The sequence below is a fragment of the Phaenicophaeus curvirostris genome, chromosome 28, assembly GCF_032191515.1.
Source record: "Phaenicophaeus curvirostris isolate KB17595 chromosome 28, BPBGC_Pcur_1.0, whole genome shotgun sequence".
Taxonomy (NCBI): domain Eukaryota; kingdom Metazoa; phylum Chordata; class Aves; order Cuculiformes; family Cuculidae; genus Phaenicophaeus; species Phaenicophaeus curvirostris.
Window position 1 is genome coordinate 4,779,171 of NC_091419.1, and position 15,753 is coordinate 4,794,923.

The window sequence follows — 15,753 nt, forward strand, 5'->3', positions numbered from 1 at the left end:
ATTGCTTGTTTAGGAAAACAAACTTAGTTTTGGCAGAAGACATTGTTTAATTTACTACTAAACAATCTCCTTTGAGATGCTAAGGGGTGTGGTTTAGTGTTTGATAGGAATGGTTGGACTCGATGATCTGGTGGGTCTCTTCCAACCTGGTTATTCTATGATTCTATAATTCCTCCCTGCTTGTCATTTCATGAGAAAAAAAAAATATTTTGAGCAAAAGCAAAATGATGTTTTAAATATCTGGAGATCTTCCCTGTCCCAAAGGATCCTGCTGCATTTCCAGCTCCTGTCTTTTCCATGGGTGCACGTATCAGCACATGTAAGCATGCAAACAGCTTTCTGTGTCCATCACCATTTACACACAAGCGCGTGCCCACGTGCTGCATGAACAATTCCAAGTGGATCCCGCAGACGTAAGCGTCTGCTCTCCGTTCTCCAGGCTCATTTTTTGAAATAAATAATAAAAAGAACATTATGTTACTAGTTAAACATTGGGAATAACTCTTCGTCGTAGGCAAACTCTGCTGAAGACAGACATCAACGTGCACATTCACTCTGGAGGAATACCCCGGCGTCCCGGCAGAACGCATTAACAGTGAATTTCTCCACTGAACTGCGATGGGAAGAGCACAGAACGGAAAAGAAGGTAAAGTGGTTAAAAACAACTCGAATGTGTAGACCCCAGTCTCCCACAGAATTCTTTGGAGATGCTGAGCGCTTCGCTTCTGAAAATTTTTATTTGCAAGCAGAAATAATGTTTTAGAAGCCCAGTTGAGACTCTTGGGCTTTTGAAAACTGTCCATAATCTTTTTTCCAGACCAGTTTGCTGCCCTGATAATTAATCCAGCTAATGGCTGGGTCTTTCTTCCTTCATCGTCAGTTTTGCTTTTTGTTAACACGAGCAGAGAGACCATGAAGAAACAGTTTCAGGAAGGGTGCAGACTGGCAGCAATGCTGTCATCTGACTTGAGAGAACTCAGACATAGGCATAATCCTCATGAAAATCCATCTCCACCCTCCCAGCAGACCCTGGTGAGAGCCCTTGAAGTGGTAATTAAAGTCTATTGAGTGGGAACCGCACCTGTTTAGAGAGGAGAGAGCAGTACAGGCGCACAAAGGGAGATGAGCAGCACGGAGAGGGAGAGCAGGGGAGCGAAGCTGATGGAGGTGGGGAGGAACGGGAGTGGAAAGAAGGAACAAAAAAAAAAGTGTTTGTTGGAGGAGTCAATCCAATAAGCTGTGCATTTCCCATTCCTCCTGTTATTTGCTTTCTGCGCCCCTGCACGCACAGCTAGATTCTCCCGGCTCTCACACCCACTGATGGAAACTCCAGGGGGTTTTCCCAGCCAGCCTGAGCCCTGGACCAGCGGCTCTCCTGGTGTAAATCAAGGGAGTTTCACTCCCATCCTTGCAGACTCACCATCCACTCGTGCTCATTTGTGCCAGCTGAACCTCCGTCCCAGCCACCCTCATTAACAGGCACCGGCTCCTCAGGCCAGCAGCCAGGACATGCCAGTTCTTGTCTTTTTTTTCCCTAGAAGAGTGCACGTCCCTTTGTGTTGGCTTTGTCATCCCTGTGCAAATCCTACAGCATCTGGGAGGAGAAATTAGACATTTCTAGGTTTTGGCAGATGTATCTGAGCGCAGAGCGAAACTGAGGGAAGTGGAGGAAACTAGAGAGGCGTGATGCCGTGTTAGCTGTCAGGCTGCTGGATCTGCACACGTGCACAGCCCCTAAACCTTCTGAACCAGTGGACCCACCGACCCAAGGACCGCAGCCAGGGAACCACGGATGCATCCAGTGGATTGACACTAGGCATCCCGACTCGAGGGCTAAATTCCATCGTGCCACAGGGATAGGACACTTCTGGGAGCTCCCATAGACCAGCCCTGTGCCACTGGATAACAGCATATTGCCCTGCTGATGGCACAAACCAGCAGGTTGAGTTGTGGCAAGACATGGAAAGGACACATGAAGTGGCAGAGGGAAACCTTCCAAGTATGCGAGGAGGAGAGTAAGAGAGAGAGGACATTCTTTGGTGTAGAAATCTGGACTGCCCTAGACCAGGGAGCTGGAGTCCAGCTCTGCTTAGGGATCTTGAAATTGTCACCCTGAGCCCCACAGACTGATAGCAGGAATCCCAGCTCCTTCTGCCATGATCCCAACTGTATCTCTGATGCCAGTAAACAGGGCTCCACGCTGTTTGCCCTCCTGGGAATTTCAGATGAGGCGGTAAAAGCTGGGTCACAGACCCTGGCAATAGTGGTTTCTCATAGACGTAAATAACTGTCCCTTACACTCCACATATGCACATGCTCTGCAGAAGCCAACTTGTTTCACCCCGTTCATCTACCCTAGAGAGGAGGGAGCTGGGCTCTTCTCCCAAGGGACAGGGGACAGGACGAGAGGGAACGGCCTCAAGCTCCGCCAGGGGAGGTTCAGGCTGGACATTAGGAAAAAAATTTTCAGGGAAAGGGTCGTTGGGCACTGGCAGAGGCTGCCCAGGGAGGGGGTTGAGTCACCTTCCCTGGAGGGGTTTAAGGGACATGGTTTAGTGTTTGATAGAAAGAGTTGGACTCGATGATCCAGTGGGTCTTTTCCAACCTGGCGATTCTATGATTCTGTGATTAGAGATGCCTTCCGTTCCACGTGCCAAGCATTGGCAAAGGTGCTGTAGCCACTCAACAATCGCTGCGGTTCTGTGTGTGCCCCCAGCAATCAACTGGACTACACCAGGATTCCTGGGGTGAGAACGGAAGGGGAAGGAGCTTCATGCTGAGAGCACCCTGAGGCTGAGCTGAGCAAATTATTCAGGCAGAATAATTTGCCTGGTGTTTGCAAATGTTTCTCTCTCACTGGACGTGATGGCAGCTACTCCCCCAGGAATCCCTGACCTTCACGCTCTGCAGGTGGCCTGGGATGGCTGGCACAAACCACAGGGCTTTTTTCCCATTCCCCAATTGTCAGAGCACGCAACAGTTCTGGTGTAAATTTTGTTGCATCTGCTTTCTACAAACACTATTAGCAATGCCTCTCCCGACGGCTGTGCCAGGAGCTGCCTCCTTGGGAGTGAAGATAGAAAGGAACAGGCGTTCAGCAGAAGCCAGTTCCTTTGGCTGTTACCGATGGGATTTGCAATTAGTTTGGTATTGGATCCAATCGTTCAGCCACGGAGATAGACAGGTATCTCCGGACACTGAGCCAACCTACCAGCCAGGTCCTGTCTTAGGGAGAGATTAATTTTTGCACCAACGGCAAAGGGAGCTGACACGACTCACTCAACACCGAAAGCCTAATTGTTAATTGGTTGAAGTTACAGAAGAACCATCCCTAAGATACCTTGCTTGCCTCCTAAATTCTAGTCTCGTGCAGTAACAAAACCATTGGATAGGTGGATACCATGTGATAGATTGCCTCATTTCTGTCTTTTTGCTCCCAAACACTCCTCTTGTTTTTCCTTTCAGCCCTCCCGTTCCTCTGCCTTTTTCTCTTTCCACCTCCTCTCTGATTGCTGAGCAGCTTTTTGACTTTTCCATCAATAAGTCTAAAGAGCATTTGAACCTCTCTGTTTCCCCTTCTCTCCTCCCTCCGGTTCCAAGTCAGGCAAGCTCATCGATCAGAGGAGCTCAGGAAATATCTGGTGTTTTGTTGTCAGGATGATAATAACATTGCAGTTGTGAATGGGCTGCTGCAGGCCTGATCAGGGACACCTGCAGGGTTTGTTTAATTGCATTTAATGACAAATCCTATACAGAGGAGCATTGCCAGAGAGATTTATTATCCACCAAAGAGGCGAAGCACAACAGCTCAAAATATAATTTGCACCGAGCATTTTTCCCCCTGCCTCTCTTTAAACCATTGTAATAAATAACAAACTGGGTAAAGTGGGCAACACCAGCCTGAGAAGGAGGCGAGGGCAGAGGACAGAGATGGAAACCAAAGGAAATAACAGCAATAAGGCCACACTGTTCTCTCTGCCATCCCTGTGGTCTGGTATATAGGAAATACTGTTTGTTTAATTTACAGCCTGGAAGTGCAGCTGGGGATCTCTCCGTGATGAGCCGGCCTCTTCAAAGATAGCTGGAGGCAAAGCTCTTGAGTCCCCACTCTTGCTAACCAGGCTTTTTCCCCCTATGTTCTGTAGCTAAGTTTAGATCCCGTCTGTATAAATGATTACAAGGAAGCTACAGCGGCTTCTCGGCGCATGGGGTTCATCCACCACAAGGAGCTGTAAGCTTCTATGTTGCTGAAATCTCTGGGACAAACTCCAAGTGGCAGATCCCATCCTGAAAAATACTGCATTGAGAAAGATGGATCTGTGGAGACGACCACGCCATCTGAGGTCTAGACAAAAGTCTCTCACACCTCTGAGCCTCGAATTCATGTTTTCTACTAAGTACCTCGCTCCACAATGGCAATGGACATGTGCAAGAATAGCAAAGGACCTCATCCCTTGCTCAAGCTGAGCATTTACTTCTTCTATCTTAATTTAACACATGGTTTTCTAGCAACAATTTGTGGCAAATCCCTTCCTGGACCTGGTGTGTCCCTGTGCTGGGCAGCATCACACCAGAACAGGGACTGGAAAGGACTCTTGCCACCCGAAAGCACGGTCCAGGTTAGCCCTTCCCAAACCATCTTCTCTCTCTTGAGTTCATTCATCTTCACGATTGTTCTCTCTTCTAAATACCCTTGGCAGAAGAGTGAACTGTCCTGAGCAGCTGATTTCTAAAAATTGTCTGGCACCTCAAGTGTTTTAATTCGAGAGCGCTCTGAGCAGGCAGAGAGGGAGATACGCGAAAGCTCAGAGGAAATGCTGCAGTTTAGGAAACCGAAGCCCAGGCCAGGCTGGAGTGAGTAAAGCTGCATTCGTGTGAGCGAGGAGCCCGTCCTCACTGCTGTTCCGCTTCATATTCAGATTAAATTTTGCACTTTAAAGGGTGCACCCCGGGAAGTTCAGGGGTGACAGCGATCTCGTATAGGAAAACATCCCCCTTCTGCAGCGTTTGGTCTCTGTTTGGACGCAGGTAGCAGTCAGCAGTCGGCAATGTGATTACACAAACACGGTGTAGGGTGACACCTGGATGGCAGCTTTATCTGATTTCCGGGACAATGCGGTATCGCTAATACCCCCGTTCAATGAGACCACCTGGACCTCTCCCGCTATCGGTTCAGCTATCGCAAACACACTCACTACCTAGGCCAGCACAGCGGGCTGTTATCTCCTGAGCAGCACAAATCCCCAGGCTGAAACCGCCCATCTGGAGTTTGATTAAGGTGTCCACAGAAAACACATATGTTAAAAGAAAAAAAAAATAAATAGAGGGGGAGGGAGGGACCGGACTGCTCTCTGTGAGCTTGCACAGGGCACAGCCTCCACCAGCAGCAGCAAACCCTCTCCTCTGCTGAACGCGCTTCCTCCCCCTGTGAAAGGAGCCTTTCACCGCGGCCGTTCTGTGGAGCTGGGGCCGTTGAAGGATACCTTTGTTTCTTTCCCTTTTACATCTGCTTACAGAAGTACATTTATCAGGCTCGGATGGAAGACGGGAAGGATGCTGTTCTTTGTCTGATTCCAGTGGCTGAGGTAAGTAAGCCTCACTCGGACAACAGCGGTCGAAAGGAATAAAGTAGGATCCTTTCCATGGATATGAGCCAGCATTGTCCTTTCACACCATAATGCCTGCCATATGCAGGGTATTAACAGAAAAAAATCTGGGTAGTGGAAGCAAAGCTAGGCCTGGGGTGAAATAAAGATTGCTCATCAACAAATTCAGAGAGAAGGAAACGGCAAAAAGCTTTTGTTTTTCTTGCTTAAATCAGTCTCTCAGTAGGATTCCAGGAAACTCGGCACTATCATTATCTTTTTCTTTGCTAACCGATTCCTTTTCTCCAGCATTCCCAAGAATACGTTGCACTTGCTTATTTTACTCAAACCGAAATACAGCTGAGAGATAGACGGGTCGACAGAGCTCTCCTGGAGAAGTTTATCATGGGGTGAGGAAAAAGGAGCCCCTGCTGAGCCCTGATATCCCTGAAAAAAACATTATCCATTTTTTTTATAGGCATATACAATCTCCTGAGTGAGAAAATGGAGCAGAAACTCACAGGTACAGTCGCAAAATCAGACAGATTGAGAGATTGGACATGGCCTCACAAAGAACAGTGTATTTTTACATTGCTAAGGGCAGCATCCATCCCTGAAATGAGAAACAAGCACTAAAGAATGGGAACAACTGAAGAAGGATCACGGCAGACGGCATCCAGGAGGATGTCCCTGCGGAGCAAGCGCTGCTCTCGGTGGTCTGGCTCTGTGTGGAAGACTAGTGATTTTGTTGTTCTGATGTACAAAGGTAACAACAAATCATAGCCTGCCATACAGCACAGACCTGCTCCTCGCAGCAGCCTGCCTGCCCAGGACAGCCCCCTCTGCCCTGCAGCCGCTCCGGACCCGAAAGTTGGCGCGGCAGCTCCCCAGAGCTCGTGACAGCGCTGTCTGCAGGGTGAACAGCCCACCGACCTCCAGATCTCGGGGCTTTGCAGTTTACAAACATCACAGTCCTTGGGGCCGTCAATAACATCCAGGTTCTTAGCGGGTCCTACTGCTTCGTTTGCAGCATTGAACAGGTTCAGTTTCCTACGCGCCCACTGACCTCCTGCAACTTCTTACGCCAGCCTTTGCCTCGTGCAGTGCCCCTGTGAAAGGACACCTGTTAGGCAGATGGTGTAATTCTCCATCCATCTAGAAGTCTGTGTCTCTCATCGCCTTTGTCTTTGAGCACTTTATTCCAGTGCGACCCCTACGAGGCAGCTGGGAGAGCTGGAGGGGACAACTTGCCAAAAGACAGAGGGAATTGGTGGCTCCACCAAAGCAAACGGAGCCTAAAGCTTAGATCCAAAGCTGATACCCTTGCTACCTTGCAGTTTTGTCTTTCCAAACTGGGAGAAGGGGAGAACCAAAGACACTGTTGCTGTTATCACCTTGGGTAATCTGTGAGGCAGGAGCAGAGCGATGCTTATCCCGGGAAATCTATTGCCAAAAGAATTTAACAACTGTACGGATCGCTGTCCTTTGATGATGCATGAAAAGAAAGATCCACGTCTCAGAAGCAAGAACAACTCATGCTCCCCTCTCTTTTACTCCCCCACTGATAAATTAATTCTACAACAACTTAGAGGGCAGCAGTGCAGCCATTAACATTCACATTGCCAGGCTGGCATCTAAACCAAACTACATTGGCTCAGTGTTCCTCAACACACCTCTCCTGCTTGTTCATCTTCAGCAGCCTGATCAAAATCCTCCCTCCCAGGTAGCTGTGGCCCCGTGCTCTGTGGAAGCGCAGAAAATAATGTCATCACAAGCCATAATGATGAAGGTAGTTATAGGAGAAAAGTCCCTGCAGCAAGCTGGGTATTGGGTCATTGTTCCTGCTAATGTCATGGTGCCATTTCTCACTATTTTTAGAATTGTTCCCTTTGAACAGCAAATCTCTCCTGTAGTCACTTAACTGTATAGAAGATCCTATCTTCACTGGGCCTAGCAGCACAAAGCTGTCTTCCCCTGACTTCTGGAAATCAGACAAACCCCTAAAAGCCCAAGAGATTGGTAAAAACTTGGTATACAGCTGCCTGTAAACCTAAATTTAAACTTTATAAACATGAGGCTCCTAACTCAGCCACCCACTAACGCTTAAGGCAGCAACAGGCTGGGCACAACGACCTTGCTGAAACGTTTGCAGGCATCTGAATTATCCGTCACGGACTTTATTCCTACATTTTTTATACGCTTTTGGCACTCTTAGTGGATCCAAACTCCTCCACATCTTGAGGGACAAGCTATCCGAGCGCATTTCTTGTTACCTGTTCTGTATGTGATGGTTGTCCCTGACACCTTAGCGTGAAGGGAGGCTCTTTGGCTTTGTTTGCCCTGTAAGCACAGAAAATGCAACCTATAAATTGTGGCTGCACTCTAAATAAGCCAGGCAGGTACAGAACAGTTATTATTCCCAAGTTATTGGCAGGGAAAGAAGACTCGGGAAGATTAAATGACCAGCCCAAGGTCACCAAAGGAGTCTCCAGCAAAGGTGAGGTCTCAGCTGAGATTTCTTCAGTCTCTGCCCAACACTTTAGCCATCCATTCACTTGCTTTTTAAGTACCCTGTCATTGCTGTGAAGAAAATTACACAACTCCTCCAGCAGCCAGCACTGTGTAATTCAGCTTGTCTGAAAGGGAATACGAAATGGCAGTTTCAAAAAAAATTAACCCTCCTGCCACACAATCTGGCAGTCCTGTCAAAACGTCTCATTTTTTACCTCCTCTCCCTCCAGTGGGTATTTAATTTCCCTCTGTATTCTGCGAACACTGGCTGGGACTTTATCTGCATTACCCTGCCAAACCATCAGTGGAGTCTCCTGGGCCTCGTGGAGGGCATTTCTGTCGATGAGGGATGCGATCGTTTTGAGCCTTTCGTTTCCATCCCAGGGGTTCGGATCATAGAATCGGAGAATAGTTTGGGTTGGAAGGAACCTTAAAGATCATCCAGCTCCAACCCCCCTGCCATGGGGGTGTCTTCATCACCCTGGTGCCCTCTTTTGGGACACTAAGTCTTTCAGTGGTGACCTCAATAAGAGAAGCCAAAGGACACGGGAGAATTAAGGAGACACAGGAATTTGATCAGGACAAACCAGGGTGCTTCTGGTTTCTGCCTTGTGCAGTGGAGTCAAAATCCTGCTCAGACCTTTCAGGTCCAGGCAAGCAGCTCAGCCACCCCCACACTCAGCTCTTTGACTTCCCAGACCAAGGAATCCACTCCTGCCTGGGTTGGGGGTGAGGTACTGAGGCTGGGGTACGTTTTGTATTCTTGGATCCAGAGGGACAGGCTGTTGTGACTCTGCTCCTTGTGCTCTTTATTCTCTTTCTTATTACTAAGCAATTTATTTATGGAAAAAACATTTTCAGCAGCTGCGCTTCCACCCTGTGATGTTTCCGACTGCCCGCCCCAGAAGCGGGAGCAGGCTCTGATGTCAATTTGGGACCTAAAAAGCCTACCTGGTGTTTTGTTGAATTCCATATGCATTCTGCGGAGGGGAAATTAATAGGAAGCTTTAGTTAATAGGTACTTCAGATAAAAGCGTGAGCGCATCCGATCACCATAGCAACACAAAGGGGCAGCAGGGAGAGGAAATGTCACCGTGTCTGCGCCTTGACCTGGCACACAAACAGCCCGAGCGCTGTGGATCTTGCACAGGGATGTTCCCGAGGCGGGACGGAGGTGTGCGCAGGGACACAGCCGCTCGATAGTAACAGGACACCCACGGAAGGCTGACACGTTACCATTCAAACGCACCACGTTGCTGACAGCGTTTCATGTATGAGAACACGGCGCCGAGCTGTGTGTGTGCGGAGGGGACACGGGAATGCTCCCACGCAGCAAACATCCCGGCACACGCAGCCGCTCCTCCCAGCCCCTGCGTGCGGGAAGCTGCACTCGCACAGCAGGGATGAGCTGGAGATGCTCGAGACACCATCCCTCCTTTTCAAGAGGGAAGATGCTGCGTCCCCGAGCGCATCGCACGCGTGGGTGACACGCTCGGACTGCAGGTGGGAATCCTGCCACGGACCCTCCGGCTCTCGGGAACGCAGAGCACCTGCCGCTCCCCCCGAGTTCCGCAGCTGCTTAAGTGAGAATGAGGCCCACGCTGTCTGTTGTGCAAAAAGCAGTTTCTTAGCAACAAAAATTATATCCTGTGTGAAGGGAACACACATTAGCAGCATAATCCTAGGTAATTCCAGACAGGACCTAAGTGGGCGGATGGAGAGATGGACTGAATAGTAACAACGACAGACAGAATAATGGAAATAATGAGGCAAACCTTATTTCCCTGGAAAGGAGAAGAAGCTGCTATAAATAAAATAAATCAGGAGAAACCCTGCGCCAATTCCCCGTATAAAGATTAGAGCCACTTAAATTCAATTTATGCCCTAAAAATAGGTTCTGGTAGCTGAAGCTTCGCTCATCCAGGCTATTTATTGCCATGCACGCTCTCCCTCGCTCCAACGCTGTGGGATCACTCCGGCTCCTAAAGGCCTGGGGACTGGGTAGAGTGGAGCCCGTGAACCACCCCCCATCCCCAGGGACAGAGCAGAGTGGACACCAAAAACCCTGGGGACCGGGTAGAGTGAATCCAGTGAACCCCAGGGATCGGGCAGAATGAATCCTGTGAACCCCAGGGACCGGGTAGAGTGGCCCTCGTGAACCTCCACATCCCCAGGACTGAGCAGAGTGGAACCTGAGAGCCTTGACTCCCCGCGGACTGGGCAGAGCGGATTCTGCGAACCCCAGGGACCAGTCAGAGCGGACCCCGTGAACCCCCTCATCCCCGGGCCTGGGCAGAGCAGATCCTGAGAGCCTTGACTCCCTGGGGACTGGGCAGAGCAGATTCTGGGAACCCCGGGGACCGGGCAGGGTGGATCCAGTGAATTATAGAATCATAGAATCACTAGCTTGGAAAAGACCCACTGGGTCATCGAGTCCAACCATTCCCATCAATCACTAACCCATGTCCCTCAGCACCTCATCCACCCGTCCCTTAAACCCCTCCAGGGAAGGGGACTCAACCCCCTCCCTGGGCAGCCTCGGACAGGGACCAATCACCCTTTCCGTGAAGAATTTTTTCCTAATGTCCAGCCTGACCCTCCCCTGGTGGAGCTTGAGGCCATTCCCTCTCGTCCTGTCCCCTGTCCCTTGGGAGAAGAGCCCAGCTCCCTCCTCTCCACAACCTCCTTTCAGGGAGTTGGAGAGAGCAATGAGGTCTCCCCTCAGCCTCCTCTTCTCCAGGCTAAACCCCCCCAGCTCTCTCAGCCGCTCCTTCTAGTGACCCCCCCCCATTCCCGGGACCGGGCAGGGCGGACTCGTCTCCCGCCGGTGAGGGGCGGGGGGGGGGGGTGGGGGGGGCGCTGTCTCCGCGCGCTCCGCACGCGCCGCTCCCGTCATGCCCCGCGCGGGCGCCATTTCGCCTCGGCCGCGGCCCGAGATGGCGGCTCCGCGGCGGAGGCGGCGGCGGCGGCGGCGCTGCTGAGCGAGGCGGAGAAGGAGGAGGAGGAGGAGGAGGAGGCGGAGGAGGGAGGCGAGCAGGCGGGCCCCGCGATCGCCATGGACCTGCGCACGGCCGTGTTCAACGCGGCCCGCGACGGGAAGCTGTCGCTGCTGCAGCAGCTGCTGGGGAGGCGCAGCCGCGCCGAGCGGGAGGCGCTGACGGCGGGCGCGGGGGCGGCGGGGACGCCGCTGCTGATCGCGGCGAGGCACGGCCACCTCGAGGTGGTGGAGTTCCTGCTGGACCGCTGCGGGGCCCGCGTCGGGGAGGGCGGCGCCGTGTGCTTCGACGGCGAGACGATCGAGGGGGCCCCGCCGCTCTGGGCCGCGGCCGCCGCCGGCCACCTGCACGTGGTGCGGAGCCTCCTGGAACGAGGCGCCTGCGTCAACCAGACCACGGTCACCAACTCGACGCCGCTGCGAGCCGCCTGCTTCGACGGGCACCTGGACGTGGTGCGGTACCTGGTGGGGGAGCGCGGGGCCGATCTGGAAGTGGCCAACCGGCACGGCCACACCTGCCTGATGATCTCGTGCTACAAAGGGCACCGCGAGATCGCGCGGTACCTGCTGGAGAAAGGGGCCGACGTCAACCGCCGCAGCGCCAAGGGGAACACGGCCCTGCACGACTGCGCCGAGTCCGGCAGCCTGGAGATCCTGCAGCTGCTGCTGCGCTCCAAAGCGCGCATGGAGAAGGACGGCTACGGCATGACGCCCCTGCTCGCCGCCAGCGTCACCGGCCACACCAACATCGTGGAGTACCTCATCCAGGGAGGCCTGCGGCAGGAGGAGGAGGAGGAGGGCGGCCGCAGCGGGAGCTGTGTCTCCGCCGGGAGCCGTCAGAGATGCTGCGGTGCTGGCGAGGAAGCGCCTCGGGGCTGCGAGGTAGAGGGGTGCGAGCGATGTTGCACCTCGGCCTCCGGTCGGGATGAGGAGCAGGCCCCCCACGTGTTCTGCAGCCGAGAAGCTGCCGTGGAGGCGCTGGAGCTGCTGGGCGCTACGTTTGTGGATAAGAAACGCGACCTTCTGGGAGCCCACAAGTACTGGCGGAGGGCGATGGAGCTTCGGTGCGAGGGCGGACGGTACCTGCCTAAACCTGAGCCCCGGCAGCTGGTGTTGGCCTACGACTATTCCCGGGAAGTGAGTTCGTTGGAGGAACTAGAAGCCTTGATCACTGATCCAGATGAGATGCGCATGCAGGCGCTGCTGATCAGAGAGCGCATCTTGGGTCCTTCCCACCCAGACACTTCCTACTACATCCGTTACCGAGGGGCGGTCTACGCTGACTCCGGCAACTTTGAACGCTGCATTAACCTGTGGAAGTACGCTCTGGACATGCAGCAAGGCAACCTGGAGCCTCTGAGCCCGATGACTGCCAGCAGTTTCCTTTCCTTTGCTGAGCTCTTCTCTTACGTGCTTCAGGACCGCTCCAAAGGCACTTTAGCCACCCACCTGGGCTTCTCCGACCTGATGGGAGTGCTGAGCAAAGGCGTCCGGGAGGTGGAGAGGGCCCTGGTGCACGGCAAGGACCCTATCACCGACTCGGTGCAGTTCACCAAGACGCTGGCCATCATCCTTCACCTGGTTTTCCTGCTGGAGAAGGTGGAGTGCACGCCGGAGCAGGAACACCAGAAGCGCCAGACGATCTACCGCCTGCTGAAGTGCTGTCCCCGCGCCAAGAACGGCTTCACTCCCTTGCACATGGCTGTGGACAAGGATACGACAGCAGTGGGACGTTATCCCGTGGGCAAGTTCCCATCGCTCCACGTTGTGAACTTGCTTCTGGAGTGTGGGGCTGACCCGGACAGCCGGGACTACGACAACAACACCCCGCTGCACATTGCTGCCCGCAACAACTGCCCGCTGATCATGAGTGCCCTGATGGAGGCAGGAGCCCACATGGACGCCACCAATGCCTTCAAGCAGACGGCTTACGAGCTGCTGGATGAGAAGCTTCTCACCAAGAGCATGATGCAGCCCTTCAACTACATCACCCTCCAGTGCCTTGCTGCTCGCGCCCTGGACAAGCACAAGATTCCCTACAAGGGTTTCATCCCCGAGGAGCTGGAAGCCTTCATTGAACTGCACTAGGGCAGGAGAGCCGAGGTCCCCAGCCTTTCCCCTCGCCTCTTCCGCCCCGTAGAGGCAGCGCAGCCTGAGGTCTCGGGCTGTCCTTGCTGAGGTGCCGAAGGCTGCTGCTGCGCTGAGACGGGCTGCGAGCTTTGTCCCCATCTGTCACCATCCAGCTGGTGTGCGCAGGGTAGGGACGGAGGAGGCTGGAGAGCTCCTGGCTGTCCTTCGTTGCTGTCATCTTCAGGTACCAGGTTTCTCCAGTGCCCTGTGTCCAGAGAAGGCCGCAGCCCCTACCTTTTGCCATCCCAACCGTCTTGTCCTGAGCAGGAGAGCAAGCAGAGATTCCCTGGGACCTGCTGTCTCTCCCATTAGTGCTGCATTAACTCAGTGCTAAGCTTTGGAGCAGCTACAGTTCACACACGTGCTCTAGCCTTTCCCATCCCAAATCCCAAACAGATAGGCGTGCGAGTGAGGAATAAAACACCTCCCAATTAATTCCTTCCCCACCCCTCCCAGATTTGATGCAGAGTATGACAGCTGAGCAGCTAGTGCTCTGCCAAGGTAGTTGCCCATCGTGGTGGTAGGGCTGGGTATGCTGAGGATGGATGTTTTTCTTGGTTGGCCAAGTAGCAAGCGCTGTTAAAGGCCTGGGATTTCAGTGATTGTGCATAAAACGGGGTTATTTTTTCTCTTTTTAGAGCCAGGCCCTATCTATGCTGCAAGACTTCTTCAATCCTGTAAGGTGTAGTTAAGGTCAGTTCTGGTTAAACAGCTTCATAGATGTTGGGGTTTATGAACGGGGAGGAAAAACTACTTTAAAAACAAAATATTGGTGTGGCGTTCAGCTCTCAGCTTGCCCTTTTTGCACATGTTCAGTCCCTTCCTCGCGTGGAGGTCCTTGAGCTCTGAAGGTTGGCAGGAATTGGGATGCACAGGGTGGGTACAGCTGCATTTTGGAGCCAAACCAGCCCTTGGAGCCAGCGCTGAGGCTGTGCTGCTGCAGCCCCTGTGGGACAGGAGGTGCCTGCGGCGTGGGTGGTGCTGAGGCTCTTAAAGCAGGTGAGTGTTGGTGGCTGTTTGAACAAGGGTGGCCTGGCTGAAGGTGCAAGAAAGAAGTGAAAGTTACGGGTGCCTTCTTGTCCTGGGGTTTGTGAGCATCCGCTGGCGGGCTCTGAACTATCCCGTTGCGAACACCTACACGGAGTCGGTCATTGGCATCTAGTTTTGGCGTTTGATTCCTTTTGCCACTTCACTGAGGATGGTGCTACTTCAAGGACTGAACTTGAAATCTTGTTTGGCTCCCGTTCGGGCAAGCTCTTTTCTTTAATTAGGATCTGCACACAACCTGCGTTTCTCTAAAACTGTAGTCTCAGGGTAGGTTTTGCCTCCGCTGGTGGGATCCTCTGTGCTGGTAAACAGGACGCTGTGCCAGCAGTTATCGTCCTGCAGGGACTTGGCAGCTGGTGGCTCCGTTCTTAGCCCCGGGCAGAGCAGAGGGCACAGCTCGAGGGGAAGCGTCTGCCTGGGAGCTTTGGGAAAGGTCATGACCATGCGAGCAGAGGCCCGATAAACAACCACCCACTACACGCTACTGCAGCTTCTCTACTTGTATTTATCAGCCAGCACATCCTTACGCCTCAATAATCCGATGCTCTCTGCCCCTTAAAGATATTGTAGAGCTGCTGTTACATTTTTGCAGTGTTAACTATAACATTTATTTATAAAGCAAGGAGGTTTAACTCTTGTTGAGATGTAAAGCGCAGAGCTAGTTTAGCTGCATTCTTTTTTTTTTTTTCTCCTGTTGGCTGAAACCTGAACTAAACTGCAGGAATGGGGTTTGTTAATTTGCGAGCTGATGAGTGCTCTTTAACTTTAAATAATAAAACAAAAAATGGCTGCTAGAACACGAGTGCCTCGGTCTTACTGCTGGGGGGCCTCTCTTTGCAGCTTCTTTCCTCGGTTTGCAGCTTCTCTCTCTGACACTGGGGATTGGCCCTTCTGGCAATAAAGTCTCCTGGTTCCTTTAAGAGGGCAAAAGTGAGGATTCACTGGGGTTTTCCTGAACTCGGTTCCTGTTGCCCTTCCACAAACATCTTTGGAGCCTCCTGATGCTGCGATGTTGGTGTTCACAAAGCAGCACAGAGGGAGCACAGAGGGGTGCGGTGTCCGCGTTCCCCATGTTTCCAGAGAAACTGGGGAAGAACGAGGGGTTCACAGGCACACGTGCATTCGCCTCCTAAATACAGGCTGTGGTGGTAAAGTTTCCAGGATGAGCAACGTCAAAGAGGGCCCTGAAAACGTGGAATGAGCGAACTTGTGACGCAGTGAGAGTGGGGCTGTGGCTCTGGGGTGAAAGCTGCTCCCAGTAACCTTTGAGCCCTCGCCCTCCACGCCCAGCACACTTCGGACTCCCAGCCCCAATGCCACAACTCGCTGCTGTGAGTTGCCCTCGCCTTTTCTCGGGCCCAAACAAACTTGGGGTGGCTGTTAAGGTCGTTTACCGGCAGAGCAGCTTCCTGCTGGGCAGCGTTTATTTATAGCCAGGAGAAGTCTGGGGAGGGATGACGGGTATGTGTTCGGTGTCCGGGGCCT

The 15,753-nt window shown here is 52.6% G+C and overlaps 1 protein-coding gene and 1 long non-coding RNA gene across 2 annotated transcripts; both read left to right on the plus strand.

Moving 5' to 3' along the window:
• Nucleotides 1-530: 530 nt before the first annotated feature.
• Nucleotides 531-8,493, plus strand: LOC138731932 (uncharacterized). Its single transcript, XR_011339231.1, has 3 exons — nt 531-646; nt 6,064-6,108; nt 8,020-8,493. It is a non-coding gene; the product is annotated as an uncharacterized lncRNA (long non-coding RNA).
• Nucleotides 8,494-11,077: 2,584 nt separating this feature from the next.
• Nucleotides 11,078-15,065, plus strand: FEM1A (fem-1 homolog A). The gene has a single exon (XM_069878048.1). It carries the CDS (start codon nt 11,152-11,154, stop codon nt 13,177-13,179), a length of 2,028 nt encoding a protein of 675 aa, XP_069734149.1. The 5' UTR covers nt 11,078-11,151; the 3' UTR covers nt 13,180-15,065.
• The last annotated feature ends 688 nt before the right edge of the window (nt 15,066-15,753 follow it).

Coding starts and splice junctions, on each gene's coding strand:
- FEM1A (XM_069878048.1), top strand. CDS start 11,152: ATGGACCTGCGCACGGCCGTGTTCAACGCGGCCCGCGACGGGAAGCTG.